Source organism: Bactrocera dorsalis, chromosome 5 (assembly GCF_023373825.1).
Source record: "Bactrocera dorsalis isolate Fly_Bdor chromosome 5, ASM2337382v1, whole genome shotgun sequence".
Classification (NCBI taxonomy): Eukaryota; Metazoa; Arthropoda; class Insecta; order Diptera; family Tephritidae; genus Bactrocera; species Bactrocera dorsalis.
This window is the reverse complement of record NC_064307.1, coordinates 35,158,781-35,174,630: the sequence shown is the minus strand read 5'-3', so window position 1 is coordinate 35,174,630 and position 15,850 is coordinate 35,158,781. Positions and strand designations below refer to the sequence as shown.

The window sequence follows — 15,850 nt, the reverse complement described above, 5'->3', positions numbered from 1 at the left end:
TTGGACTCTGGAGTAAAATGATAGAGTCATGTTTCCTCCATTGCCATATATCGGCACAAAAATTCGTGTTTATTACGCTCGAACATCTCCAAACACTCCACCGAATCGTCAATTTCTCTTTGTGTTTGGTTAAAAGTGGTCTCACGCGGCTCCCACTTCGCACATGGCCTTTTCATACCCAAATATTCGAGAATGATTTCATGTAGGAGGATGGAGTCATGTGTAGAAGTTCACGCAAGTAAGGAAAGTTCTCTGATCGCCATTCACTTGGGAGTGGCCAGAAACGATTCTTCTGAGGGCATGCATCTTGAATGTCCGATCCCTTAATTGGGAAGGTGCCGCTGCCAGCTGACATCCTCGCCGTCCAAGTACTGTGATGGACGGGACAAGGTCTGCAACGAGTAAGTCCTTGTGACATTTAATACAGTGACCATATAAAGCAGCGCGAATTCGGTGTGGGATTCGTGGTGGGAGAGAGACTCCGTCGCCGAGTACTATCATTCACTCCGGAGAATGAACGTTTAGCCACAATCCGCATCAAAGCGAGGTTCTTCAACATATCGCTGATTTGCGCCCACGCCCCGACGGAAGAGAAGGACGATGTGACCAAAGATGCTTTTTATGAGTGCTTGGAGAGCACTGCCCGAAATATGGTTATCTGTAGTACTAGATTCCAGCATAAGAAGATACATCAAGCTACCGGGCTGTGTCCGAATCGAAAAGTCACCAACCAGATCGATCATGTTGTGATAGATGGAAAATACGTCTCTAGTGTTTTAGACGTGCTTACACTCCGAGTTTCTAACATTGACTCGGACCACTGTCTTTTGCAGCTAAGATTCGCACCCGCCTCTGTGCAGCAAAAAATGCACGTCAACAAACACACGGAAGGTTCGACGTCGAGAAGCTGCAATCATAACAGACAGCCGAAAGATTTCCCACTCGGCTTGCACTCCTGCTCTCTAAGAGCACTCGTCAACAACTCGGTATAAGGGAACTGTGGCCAACGTTACGATCGACCACAACACGGGCGGGATGGGATAGATACCGAGAGTTGAAGAGGGAAGCGAGACGCATTTGCAGACAGAAGAAGAAAGAGGCCGAAATGCGTGAGTACGAAGAGCTTGACAAGCTGGCCGACAGGGGTAATGCTCGAAAATTCTACGAAAAAATGCGGCGACTAACAGAAGGTTTCAAGACCGGAGCATACTCTTGTAGAATCCCCAAAGGTGATCTAGCCACCGATGCCCAGAGCATACTTAAATTATGGAGGGAACACTTCTCAAGCCTGCTGAATGGCAGTGATAGCACAACACCGGGAGAAGACGAACCCGATACTCCAATCGATGACGATGGAGCAGACGTTCCATTGCCCGATCATGAAGAAGTTCGAATAGCAATTGCCCGCCGGAAAAACAGCAAAGCGCAGGGGCCGACGGATTGCCGGCCGAGCTATTCAAACACGGCGGCGAAGAACTGATAAGGAGCATGCATCAGCTTCTTTGTAAAATATGGTCGGACGAAATCATGCCCAACGACTGGAATTTAAGTGTGCTATGCCCAATCCATAAAAAGGAGACCCTACAATCTGCGCCAACTACCGTGGGATTAGCCTCCTCAACATCGCATATAAGGTTCTATCGAGCGTATTGTGTGAAAGATTAAAGCCCACCGTCAACAAACTGATTGGACCTTATCAGTGTGGCTTCAGACCTGGTAAATCAACAACCGACCAGATATTCACCATGCGCCAAATCTTGGAAAAGACCCGTGAAAGGAAAATCGACACTCACCACCTATTCGTCGATTTCAAAGCTGCACGATAGCACGAAAAGGAGCTGCCTTTATGCCCCGATGTCTGAATTTGGTATCCCAGCAAAACTAGTACGCCTGTGTAAACTGAAGTTGAGAAATACCAAAAGCTGCGTCAGGATCGGGAAGGACCTCTCTGAGCCGTTCGATACCAAACGAGATTTCAGACAAATGCTATCGTGCGACTTTGTCAATCTACTGCTAGAAAAGCTAATTCGAGCTGCAGATCTGAATGGAGAAGGTACAATTTTCTATATGAGTGTACAGCTACTGGCGAACGCCGATCGCATTGATATCATTGGCCCCAACACCCGCGCCGTTCTGCTTTCTCCAGGCTGGACAAGGAAGCAAAATGAATGGGTCTGGCAGTGAACGAGGGCAAGACGAAATATCTCCTGTCATCAAACAAACAGTCGTCGCACTCGCGACTTGGCACTCACGTCACTGTTGACAGTCATAACTTTGAAGTTGTAGATAATTTCGTCTATCTTGGAACCAGCGTAAACACCACCAACAATGTCAGCCTGGAAATCCAACGCAGGATTACTCTTGCCAACAGGTGCTACTTCGGACTGAGTAGGCAATTGAGAAGCAAAGTCCTCTCTCGACAAACAAAAACCAAACTCTATAAGTCTCTCATAATTCCCGTCCTGATATATGGTGCAGATGCTTGGTCGATGACAACATCTGATGAGTCGGCGTTACGAGTTTTCGAGAAAAACGTTCCACGGAAGATTTATGGTTCTCTGCGCATTGGCAACGGCGAATATTTCATTCGACGGAACAATGAGCTGTATGAGATATACGACGACATTGACAAAGTTCAGCGAATCAAAAAACAGCGGCTGCGCTGGCTAGGTCAACCTAGCGACTGGCGCGCTGTTGTTGACTCGGCTATAATCGCGTAAGCGGTGTCTACGCCAGTAAAGAAGAAGAAGAGATTTCATGTACACGCTTAGTTAATATCTCGAACAACTTCCCTTTAAGATCATCAAAAATTTATTTTGTAGACTTTTTTGATGTTTTTCTCGGTAACAACCTTTTTTGGACGTCCACTGCGTTCACCGTCTGAAATTAACCAATCGTTGATGGTTGATTTTCCTGATCCGACAGCTGCCAAACTTATACACTCGCTTTTTAAATGTTTGGTCTGACTAAAAATCATATTGAGTTATTACTAGGCGCCACCTAGCTGTAAGGCCGGGGACCACAAAATGTAAAACAGGTGGCAACCTGTTGCAATATCTAACGTCGTCAAAAACCAGTGTGATATCTTTATTAGATTATCATTTATTTTTTCTTTTTCAAATAATAGATAACCTTCTAACTATTTAAAGTCGTCGAATGTTTTCGGTTCTGTCTGTAAACGTTATAGAATAGTGATTTTAAATAAAAACAATAGCAATTATTTCATGGGACAATACATAGGCTGCTATATACTCGTATATCTCTGGCGTAAGCAACACTAAGTGTTGCCAGGTGCAATCTGACATTTCCATTGGAAAGTTTGACATTTTTTAGCATAACATCACTCAGAACGTTTTGTCATTTAATCGTGAATTGTTTTATTTACAGGGAATTAAAAAATTCATCTCGGCCAAAAAATGGAATTAACTCGTGAACATTTTCGTGCGATCATTTTTCACAACTTTCGACGTGGATTATCACGACAAGAGTGCATCGATGAACTAAAATCTTTGTATGGCTATGAAGCACCATCCTATAGCACTGCGAAAAACTGGTACAACGAATTCAATCGTGGCCGACGCTCGCTCAAAGACGAATTCCGTGAAGGTCGTCCAAAAACAGCCGTTGTGCCAGAAAACATCGATGCCGTACGTGAACTGATAATGGCATTTCTCCCACCAGCATACAATCGATATTGCATGAACACCTGGCCGTAAAAAAGGTTTGTTCTCGTTGGATCCCGCACAATTTGACAATCGCTCAAAAAAAGGCTTGTGTGGATTGGTGTAAAGAAATGCTAAAAAAATACGATCGCAATGCTTCAAAAGACGTTTGTATGATCGTCACAGGTGACGAATCATGGATCAATGCGTATGAGCTCGAAACAAAACAGCAATCGACCGTGTGGGTTGATAAATATGCCTATTTTCATTATTAGGCCAGAAATATTTACAGCAGCCCACGTACGATACTCTCATTTCGAAACACATTAACAGACATAACTAACTACTTGAAGTTGAATATACTGATGGGTTTCGGTGTGAGCAAGGTGAATGAAATAATTGTGCATATTAAAATCACCGCTGTTGCCACAGTCGTACAGCTCGTTAACATAACCTGCAAAATATGATTACCAACGCTAACGAACCATATACGTTATATACACGAGCTACTTGATACAATTAAATTTTCGTCTAGTTGGCTTAGCTGCTCTCACTTTTACTCACGTTTACATATATCCATATAACCACATAATACCTAACTTACTGCTGCGTCGGTGGCTTTATTATTAAAATATTACTGAGCTGCTAAGAAGAGTAAGAGTTAAGCCGCTTGGGAAATTATTAGCTAATTAAGAGCTTGCAGTTTGCACTTGTTTATGTTGCTGTTGCACGAATCATTTGCATTTAATTGCTTAGACTTAGCTGAAGCCAAGCAAGTGCTAGAGTTTGGCACACATATTTGACTTTAAATATATCGAGTTACTAGGAAAGATGTTATTTAATCTATTAGTTTAATAGTTGTTTTTATGGACTTCACTTACCGAATGTACGCGATCGTATGTGCTGTTATTGCCACCCAAACTGGAAGCGATCGTCTCTCGAAAGCTGGACTGATCTCTAGCAAAGCCATTGTTGTAGTACACGCTCCGCCGCTTGCCCCACAGTATATCCTTGAAGGCAACCCGGTACCGGTGCGACATCACGTTATATAAAATCGGGTTGATGGTGCTGTATTCGTCGATTTGATATTTTTTGTATTTAATAAGAGTAGAAGAGCAGAAGAAAAGAGAAGAAGAAAAGAGAAGAAGAAATGTTTAAGTGTTCATTAATTTGCTTGAACATGCATATTAAAAACGAGAAAAAACGGTAGTTTCGGATCCACGGAAGTTATATAAAATATATACACAAATACAAACCGTTACTTACAACAAATTTATTTTGATCGGTTAGTTTGTATGGCCGTTGTATGCTATGGTGATGCGATTTCTGCAAAATGTTCTGAGGCTGTACCATTACCTTAGACAATAAACCATGTCAAATTTCTTGAAGATGTTTCGTCAAAAGCAAAAGTTTTCCATACAAGCACTTGATTCCGATCGTACAACTATATGCTATGGTGGTCCGATATTGACGGCTCCGGCAAATGAGCAGCTTCCTGGAGTGAAAATGACGTGTTCACAAAAAAATGCGAGAGCCTGGTTTATGCTCAGGTATACTTCAAGAGGGTATATTAAGTTTGCCACGAAGTGTGTAACAAATAGAAAGACTCTCATTTTTTTAGGAATTTAGCTGATCTTTTACACATGCAGTTTTTCTATAATGAGCTCTTCATTTGATTTGGTGATACCGTACTACAATAGCATACTAACTGAACAATGAAACTCCAGTCCCTATATGGAAACCTTTATTTTGGCAAGGTATCTACACGAAATTTAGCGTGAATCAGTGTTCAATGAACCGCTTCAGGTTCCGAACACATTGTTCAGATCGGACCACAAAGCATTTATGTAGTAAACTGAACGATCAACTTCAAGGTTTTGAAAATAAATATTGACCCTACATACTATATGAAGAGTATCATAGATTCGGTGAAGCGCCCCTTAAGTTATGAAGTTTGCCTTAAAAGCGAAACAGGGCTTAAAGTGAATATAGAGATCAGAGATTTTGTTTAGGTTGATCTTAAGATAAAACATATATTTACGTTAATAAAATATCATCATTTATTCTAGCCTTCTGGTTAAGGAAAATTCGATCAGAACAAAACTATTTACTGAAAGCAAATATTGGGTAGTCGAAAAGGTCTTTTCGTATTTTGTTAATAGATGTCGTTGCAGTGGCATATCTCCAGTGCTACCATTGTGAGATACTATGTATCATAGTGTTAAAAAGGTGAGATTTTAAGCTTTATTTAACCAATAAAAAAAAATTCTGGTGAGTTGAAAAAAGTTACAGATGTTCAAAAATGAGTGAAAATAAGGAAGAAAATCGTATTTTTGTATAAAGAAGGGAAGAATGCCATGATGAATCAGTTCATGCAGCACAACAATGGTTCACTCGCTTCCATTCTGGATATTTCAATGTGAAAGATGACCCTCGACCTCTCGACCTATCACTGAAAATGTCGATGAAATTATGAAAAAGATTGACCAAGACCGTCACATAAGCAGTCATGACACCGCTAAGGTACTTAACATTCATCATCAAATGGTTTTGAACCATTTAAAAAATGCTTGCTACAAAAAGTAGCTCGATGTTTGGGTACCACATGAAGTGTCTGTGAAGAATTTAATGGACTTAATTAACATCTGCGATTCTTTGCTGAAACGAAATGAAATCGAACCATTTCTTAAGTGTATGGTAAAAGGAGACGAAAAATATATCAAATACGACAATAATGTGCGAAAAAGAACATGGTTCAAGCATGGTGAAGCTCAACAAACGGCGGCAAAGCCAGGATTGACGCCCCGAAAGTTTATGCTGAGTGTTTGGTGGAATTGGAAAGGAATCATCCACTTAGAGCTGCTGCAGGTTGGCCAAACGATTGATTCTACATTTTACTGTCAACAACTGATGAGATTTAAGCAAGCCATCAAAAAAAACGGTCATAAATGATCGACAGAAAGGGCTTCGTCTTTCATTAGGTAAACAGTAGACCACACACATTTTTAATGACTGGGCAAACTGACTTGGAGAGCTTGGCTGGGAAATTTTGATGCATTCAGCATATAGCTCTGACCTTGCACCATCGAACTACTGTTTCTTTCGATCAATTCAGAACTCCCTTAATAGAGTAAAGTTGTCTTCAAGAGAAGCCTTTGAAAATTATTTGTCGCAGTTTTTCGCCGAGAAATCATGAAAATTTAACACTGGTGGAATAATATCTCTAGCGGAAAAATGGCGAAAAGTGGTCGACCAAAATGCTATATATTTGATTTATTAAATTTCATTTTAAATATAAAAAAAATAAGTTGAAGTTTGATTAGAAATACGAAAAGACTTTTTCGACTACACAATACATAAAATTGAAGCAATGCCTCGGTATAATGATAGCCGAGCTCCTAATATCTAATCGCAGAGCTGTTCGATGTTGCTATTAGTGTAGCTTCGCGTTTGAGTGGATGAACGCGTTATAGGCCTCATTTTACTTAACTTAAAAGCAGACATTATTTTTTCATTTTCTTTATCGGAAGTTTGGCCCGCCCACATACATTGCTCTTAGGTCTAGCTTTGTCGGTCGGGGCATGATGCACAGTGCAGATTAGATCCAACCATTACTATACTATGCCCACAAGTCGTCGATATTCAGATTTATTTACCTATGTACTAAACTAAGAGTTGGCGGAAAGCGCCATAGATCATGTCTTTTGTCACATTTGAGTCTTATAAATTTAAAGGTCTGATAAGTATGTACATATATACTTATGACAAACAGACGCTCAGGTGTCCCTACATGATTTTTTAACGACTTTCTTATCGTCGTGATATATTCGGCCACTATAAGTTTTTATGACTTCGACAAATATTACAAGCAGTCATTGGGTTAAAATTAAATGCTGCCATCCCGTGTGCATTTATTAACAGTTTCTAATATCAAGTTTTACTCTAAAGTTCTCCTTCCCTTTTCCTAAAATCATGTGTCCTCTTATACTTTTTCCTCCTTTACTCCTAAAATAATGTCTCTCTGTATACCAAATCTACTAGGTCATCCAACAAAGCACGAAAACACTTTTCTTCGCACATCCAAATTTATTATACATAGTAAATTCCTTTAGTTGTCTGCCAACTATAATATTATTGTATACTATATTTTATATATTATATTTTTTATACTATTATATGAAGATTAAAAGCATTTAACTACTTTTGCCGTTTTCTAAATTGATATTAGGTACATACAGGTGTCTTATGATTTACGACAACCAAACAGCTGCGTCTGCCCTAGGCATTTATCACTCTTTGCCGGTATTATCAGTAACTCTTTAATCTTCGTACAAACTAAACCATTAGCATCTGTTTGCAAATGTGTTCGTGATAAATAGCTGTCTGGGTCCCAACTGATGAAGAAATGAGTTTGCACAATTAAGCTTCTCTAATATTTACCACAACTTATTTACACAGTTTTGTTTTCATCTGCTTCCTAATTGTTACTGCAGTACATTGTTACTCTTTGCAGATAAAGAGACTTAAACAGTTTTATCAGAGCAAACATGACAAAACTATTTACAAACACAGCCACTCAGCAGAGATGAAAAACTTAAAATGTAGAGTAAACATCCATGCGAAACCATAACGTACCATATACATATAGATATAAATTATATATGTATATACAGATATTATATATGTAATATATATGTGCATGTGGACATAAATAAGAATAAATAAGTTATTAAAAAATAAAATATTTGAAAATTTGTAAATTTATCGGAGTACTTACCACGACACATAGTACGTGAAACCGGCGATGGAGAACATCCACTCGTTTATCTCTTGGAAATTGTTTTGTTCTTTGGCATAGAGGAACCATAAGCGCTGCATGTGGAATGGCAGCCAGCAAATGAAAAAGGTCACTACAACGGCGGCTGCAAGAGACAGTGGAGAACAAAGGACAATATTGTTAAAGGACTACACATGCTTTTATTTATATATACATACATATATGTATGTGTATATTGTTATTGCTGCCAATTTATTGCGTTCACATGCATACAAAAACAAAATATGGTCTTATCTCGTCCCAGAAAATTTAAGGTTATGAAAGAAAAGTATCGACATTTTAATTTAACACGTTTCGGATTAGTTCGCTGAAGCAAAACATGAAATTTGGAAAGTAGCCTAAAAATTAAAAAAATTTTCGAAAGCCACATGAAATATGAGTCTTGAGTGGAAGCATAATGCCCGAATCTAAATGAAATTCAGAGTCTAAAACTAGACTAGGAATTTTTTTAACCTCTACTTTTTCATCCTACTAATTTCTTTAAAAAATTAAATTTTAAGTTAAATTACTGCTAAGATTTTTGCGTCCACATTGTTCAAACCTTTCAAATTCCTGGGACCGGTTGGCATCATACCAGCGCAGCTGCAGCATGCTGTGAAGGTCCCATGCAATTGATTGCCACTTATCTATGCGAACTGCATAAGACTTAGTTACATTCCGACGGTCCGGAGACGAGTCAGAACATATCGAAAGCTGGTAGGGCCTCTTTCTTACTAAAAACTCTGGAAAGTATGACAGGCTGGATAGTGGATAGTGCCCAATATAGTTACTAGCGTGTCATGGTTTGAGGAAGCTATTAGGATTAAAGAATTCGTTGACGGGACCTTCTTTAAAAGAGCTTTCAATCACGTTTTGCGGAAAAAGTCGTTACTACTTTGGACGGTCTTGTGGTTGAATCAAAACTCAGAGTGTGACAGAGTGATTTAAACGGAATAGGGCAACGCTCGTACTCGACGAAATGTGAGTAGGGGAACTCTCATCCCTTCTAAAGACCCTGGTCGTTAATGACCTGCTTAAAAAGAGAATCGTGGCTGACGAATAATTGCCTATACAGACTTTCTGATTATTGCAGTGTTTACATACGAGGTGGAAATAGTTCAACACTTCCTTCTTGACTGTTCCGCGTTTGGGAGATCAAGGCTTAAACACTCTGAAGTGCGCACCTTCGAACATCCCACCGAAACGGTAGAAATGAAAATTAAACGCCTGTGCAATTTTTTATTGGCTACTAAGCGTGGTAGATATTACATGGTTAAAATCGCCGAATAATCTTTATGTACTTCAAAAAGACAAGCGTATACTTAACACTAATTATTAGTTTGATGTGACATTTGGCACAGATATCACAAAAAAATATTTGGGCGAATGGGTTTTTGTGGGAAATTTTAATTAAAAGGTCTTATTTTTTGCCCACAAATAATAAAAATAAATTAGTCCTCAAAATTAGAGACCCTCAGGATATCGTAGACGGAAAATTAGTTCTTGCTTTAGAAAAAAGTCAGTATAATAAAGACTACCAAACTATTGCGTCGATGTAGCGCTTCCAGCGCGATTTCTAAGTATTGAAGGCTTCACGGAAGGCACTCTCGGGAATAGCTTTGAGAGCCGAGGGGCATGCTGCTTGGATCCCCTTTGTCGTCTCAAAATAGCTCTTTGTTTCGGGATCATACTCAAAGATCCATGACTCGTCTCCTGTGATTATCTTGGGACACTTCTATTAACCGCAATTTCTGGTCGTCAGGGAGCACTTTTGGGACCATCTTCGCACACACTTTACGCATGTTCAAGTCTCCGTTACAATGTCAGGAACCACATATTTTGATAATTTAACATCTGAGCCGTTAAACGATTACTTAGTCGACGGTCTGAGTTCAAAACTTTGCGCATACGGGTCACATTGTCGGTTTTGTCGAAGTCACGGTCTTCCTGATCGGTCTTCATCAGCAACATCTTCCTGACGAAAAAAAATCAGTCCTATTACTTTCCGAACAAACTCTGTAGCTAATATAACAATCTCTTAGTAAAAAATATATTTCGAAAAATTGTATTAGTTATATTCTTAATAATCATTAGGTACTTGAGGAATATAAGAACTTGTGAAAAATATTCTCTTACTTGTACATATATATGTCTATATATTGTTGGTCCACAGCGACTTAGTTGCCGTAAGTATAAGACCAATTCATGTTTCCATATACAATAATATGTAATAAGAACTCTGATTATTAAGTTACTTTGTAAGTGTGTAAGGCATTTCAATATCACAAACCTAATTGCTCGCTTTGTAACTTAATGCTCGTTAAATTACTAAGAGATTTTTATAGTAGAAATTTTTTTTATTGAAAATTTGAAACGGAGTGGCTCTCAAGATGAAATTCGAAGTGGCAGCTTGGATCTCCAACTACCTGGCACTTTAGCTGCTAATGGCTAATAGCTGCTGTTTTCCTACAATGTTTGCTCGTTAAGTTCGCACAGGTGCTGCACCCTAACATGTTTGTAATTAGTAGAGTTTATAGTTTTGTTATGATCTATCCCGGTTTTTTGAATTCACGTAGGTCTAGTGGTGCACTTAAGTACATTTAAAAAGTAAGAATTCGGTAGTAAATTTATTCATACATGTAATGTATGTAATTAGTACTTGTGCACGATTCATAGCTTCCCACTGCAGCTTTTGCAACAATTGTCTTCGAAGCATTATTCAAATTCTGTGCTAGTCATTATGGACGAAAAAACTGATATCTTCTACTATTAGAGCTCATCCAGCAACGGCTTCTTGAAGATAAAACGGCGTCTGAACAATAGCTTGTGTATTATCATCACTCCAAATATGATAATTTAGTTTACTAATTTAAGGTGGCTATCTCGCTTTGACCCATTCACCGAACTTGCGACGCACTTGATAATCGGTCGCTCTAATTGTTGAAAAACAAGATCCTTGCGTAAATCTTCCAATAAGTGTTTGGGTACCAATTGTGGCGCCCGTTGGCGGATAAATTCATTCGAAATTTCTTTGATACTCTGCTAAACAACTGCACACTAACCGCTTTGGTAGGGTTCGAGGCCAATCTAAAACCTCTGTCTTGCTTTAGGCCCGGAACCCGGATGCAATGCAACTCGACATTGAGTGTTTAAAACACACTGCTCCCATTCGGGTATTAAACCACAACCACCATACAAAAGAGTTATGGCAAAACATTGAGCTTCTGTTTATAGACGAAATCTCTGTCGTGAGATGCTTTGCACGATCGACTCTCGTTTGCGCCAACTGAAGAGATCGGACGCTTGTTTTGGTGGTATAAATGTTTTATTCTTTGGTGATATAATGCAATTACCACCTGTCCGAGGACAACAAGTATTTCAATAGCTAGAATATATGATACTCGCCACACATCTGTGGCGACAATTACGCCTGGTTGAACTCCACCAAAATATGCGTCAATAAGAAGGCAAGACTTTTATAGATGTGCTTAATGCTTTAAGAGTTGGAAAGTTGAGGTCTAATCATCCTAAAGTTCTTCATGGAAAATTGTCAACAGATACTATTGAAGAATTCTCGATTGCGAAAGCTTTAAGAATTTACCCAACTAATGACCAAGTTGTTAGTCTTAATGAAAAAGTTCTACTGAGTTTTCAAGACCAATTCTTTGATGTTACATGAAATTTTCGCAATAAGGACTAAAATGCTATAATACCTATGATATCAGTAAAACCGGAGGTCTTCCTAATGTATTGATGTTTGAAAATATTTGTCGGAGCAAATGTGATGTTAAAGTCGAAAATTGACGTCTCAAAAGGTTTAGTGAATGGTAGCATAGGCTTCATTACAGAAATTCTCACTTAATTAAGTCAACATCGATACAATTCCAGCAAAATGCAGCTATGAAATTGCTGAAAGACGAATGTTGCCAATAATAATGAGTTAGGCGTCGGCCGTTCATAAGATGCAAGGTTGTACAGTTGAACATGGAGTTTATCAATTTATCTGATCTCTCGACTGTTTGCTGCTGGACAAGCTAATGTAGCACTTCGTCGTTGTAGATCTTTGGGTGGTATTCGAATTGAAGAAATTGACTGCTCAAAGTTGACATATAGGATAAAACCCTATGTAACAGGGAAGCCTTAGAAAAAATTATTCGATTAGGAAGTAAGAATGCAAAAAGTCGTCAATAGAACTTGGTCACTGAAAGATTCAGAATAAAGATTAAATACTTCGTATTTATATTGTAAAATTACTTTCACAATACATATCACAGTTAACATTTTAACTAATTTGGGTTTCTCACATCAAACTAAAAAGTAAAAAATAATTCTTAGTATAAACAAACAATAACAATGAATCGAAAATTCGTGTATTGTTGTGAGAAGAGCGTGGGGTGAATGAGACTGATTTTATTGCCGCGCTTGTGGTAAACCTGTGACCTTCAAATTCCCTTTCTTTTTTTCCGGCATATCTCCCCTCTCTACTGCTATATGCATTATCGCTCTAGCTTGTTTAGTTCACCTGCTGCGTCAAGTTGAGTAGACGTGTGTTTGTAGTGCTCGTCACGAAAATGGAAAAACGAAACCAAGAGCAACGCGTCGCGATAAAATTTTGCGCCAGATTGGGCGAAACAGCTTCGGAAACGTACGCTAAAATTGTAAGAATGTATGGTGATAATGCTCTTAGTCGTGCCCAGGTGTTTCGATGGCACAAAGAGTTTAAGGAGGGGCGTGACAGCGTGAAAGACGTGAAGATCGGCGTTTAACAGTCTACTAAATATTGCCAAGTACTCGAAAGATTGCGAAAACGAGTCAACAGGGTGCACCCAGACATCGCTCGTAACTAGATCCTTCATCACGACAACTCGCCGTGCCACATCGCCTTCAGCGTGTCCAAGTATTTGGCCTCTAAAGGGATCGCCGTGTTGCAATAGCCGCCTTATTCGCCCGACATGTCACCCTGTGACTTTTTTCGTTTTCTAAAACAAAATCGGTGGTCAAAGGAACCCATTTTAAGTCGATTTCGGACATCTAATCGGCCGTGACGAGGGTACTCGCGAACATCCCAGTCGAAGCCTTCCAGAAATATTGCGAAGCATGGAAAACGCGCTGGAATCGCTGTATAGCTGTCCAAGAGGACTAAGTTCTTTGAAAGGGATGGCAGATTTGTAGAATAATTTTCAAATATACGGTTTTTATGGAATCAGTCTCATTACTTAATTGTTATACCTCATATTTTTCATATACCGATTAAGCTTCTCCATTATCATAGAAAATTGATTTCGTACCATTTCCATGTTTAGTTATTTTAATACTGAATGCATCCAAGAGGGGTGTGATGTTTATTTTTGTATGGTACTTCAGCTTTACTTTCATTTATTCTCATAGAATTCGTTTGCAGATTATGTGTTACAGAGAGTCTTACAGAGTTTTCGATTTTGTCTGTATCCGTGTTATATTCAGGCGACTTACACAAACAAATGTGCGGCTTATGAGCCATGCTTGTAGATAAACAAAAAGCGCTTCCAGGACACTTTGAAAAACATATTGTTGAGCTGGCTATTTATATGAGCAAATCCATATATTGAATGTGAAACAGACAGACGCAGTAAATTGATTTGAGATTAAAGAAATTGCTGCGAACATAAGCAGTTTCGCATATAATGGTGTGTATACATATTTATGTAGGCATACTTGTACACTTACTTGTACATACACATGCATAATTCAATGCGTCTTTATATGCGGCATTCGAAGAAAAGTATTAGAAAAGCATGTTTTCGTCCAATTGGAATTGTACTCGCACAAGAGAGAGGAATTAGAACACAGTGCGACGGATGAGAATGCAGGAATAATTTCGCATGGATTTCTATGCCAAAGGCATGCACATAAGTTTCTTAGAATGCATAAATGAATAGTAATTCGGATTAGATTTGATTGGATTACTTAGTGCTGTTGCCGGTATTTGAGGAGGAATTTCAAAATTTGTTTTTTTAGAATTCTTGGATTGCAGTTGGTAGGAAATCCATACATCTCGGGAGACTTCTTGGGTTTAGCAGAAAAGTACATTCAAAACTTTTGTATACTGAAGTTGGAAATTAAATGCCGGAAGAGCTCTAATGTATGACAAAATTTTGCAATTTTAAGAAATTTCAACATTTGCATAATTTTATACAAATATTTGCACATACATTTAACTACTACAAAGTACATACATACGTCCATAAATATAGCATATATCGTTATATATTACATAGTGTATATCTATGGTATATGCATGGTACATATATCTAAGAAAGTGTGCCTACTACACAAAGCTCTTCTCTGTCCATTAACCACAAAACGGACGGCGGTTGACAATAAAATGTTTCTGTAAGACCTTGAGACTGTTTAGTGGTTGTCTGTAGTTTCAGTTTGGGTCTAGTTAAACGAAAAAAAAGACAATATATAAATATGTGGTACTTATATATACATAAGTATGTACGTATGTAAGCACGCTAACATGCATTCCCACGAAAGATTATGTTGCGGCATTTTAAGAGGCAAATAAACAGAATACGCAAGGAAAAGGCATCTCGAGCAGGCTTGTAAGCTATCAACGATATCGCACGCTCGCGGTGCATGATTAAAGTCTAAAAGAAGAGAAGGTGTTCGGGATAAACGGAGTATAATAAACAATCACTTGCTCCCAAATTTTCAATAGTGCCCAACTTAGATTAGGTTAGGATTTCAATTGGACAGATATTTTTTGGTTGTGTAACACAAAAACTTTTTAAGTGAGCCACCTGATATCTTTTCGAAGTAACACCCCAAATTTACTAAGGCAATTAATATCTGCGCCAACTAAGGGAAAGCCTCCCCAACATCGCATATAAGGTTCTATCGAGCTCAAGCGTGCTGTGTATAAGATTAAAGCCCAATGTCAACAATCTGATTTGACCTTGTCAGTGTGGCTTTAGGCCTGGAATATCAAAAACTGGCCAGATATTCACCATGCGCCAAATCTTGGAAAAAAGAATCAATACGCACCACCTCTTCGTCGATTTTAAAGCTGCTTTTGCCGGATAAGGAAGCGTAGCAAATGGATCTGGTAGTGAACGAGGGCAAGACGAAATGTCTCCTGTCATAAAACAAACAGTCATGGCAGCTCACGACTTGGCATCCACGTCACTGTTGACAGTCATAACTTTGAAATCGTACATAATTTCGTTTTCGTTTATTACCACCAACAATTTCAGTTTCGAATTGAGTTCTCTCTCGATGAATAAATACCTAAGTCTATAAGTCCCATTGTTCCCGTCCTGTTAAATGGTAGTGAGGCATAGACGTGACAAAGGCGGGATGCCAGATATAATCAGGCAAAAAGTAATTG

General features: G+C 38.8%; 1 protein-coding gene across 3 annotated transcripts in view; it reads right to left on the bottom strand.

Moving 5' to 3' along the window:
* LOC105221817 (neuropeptides capa receptor) overlaps positions 1–15,850 on the bottom strand; it is a 157,258-nt gene that overhangs the window by 14,451 nt on the left and 126,957 nt on the right. For all 3 annotated transcript variants that reach the window (XM_049459235.1, XM_049459234.1, XM_049459236.1), the window contains exons 7-8: positions 8,440–8,584; positions 4,544–4,730 (exon numbers count right to left, since the gene is read on the bottom strand). In XM_049459235.1, the coding sequence (XP_049315192.1) occupies positions 4,544–4,730; positions 8,440–8,584 (332 nt within the window). The remainder of the gene's footprint in view (positions 1–4,543; positions 4,731–8,439; positions 8,585–15,850) is intronic.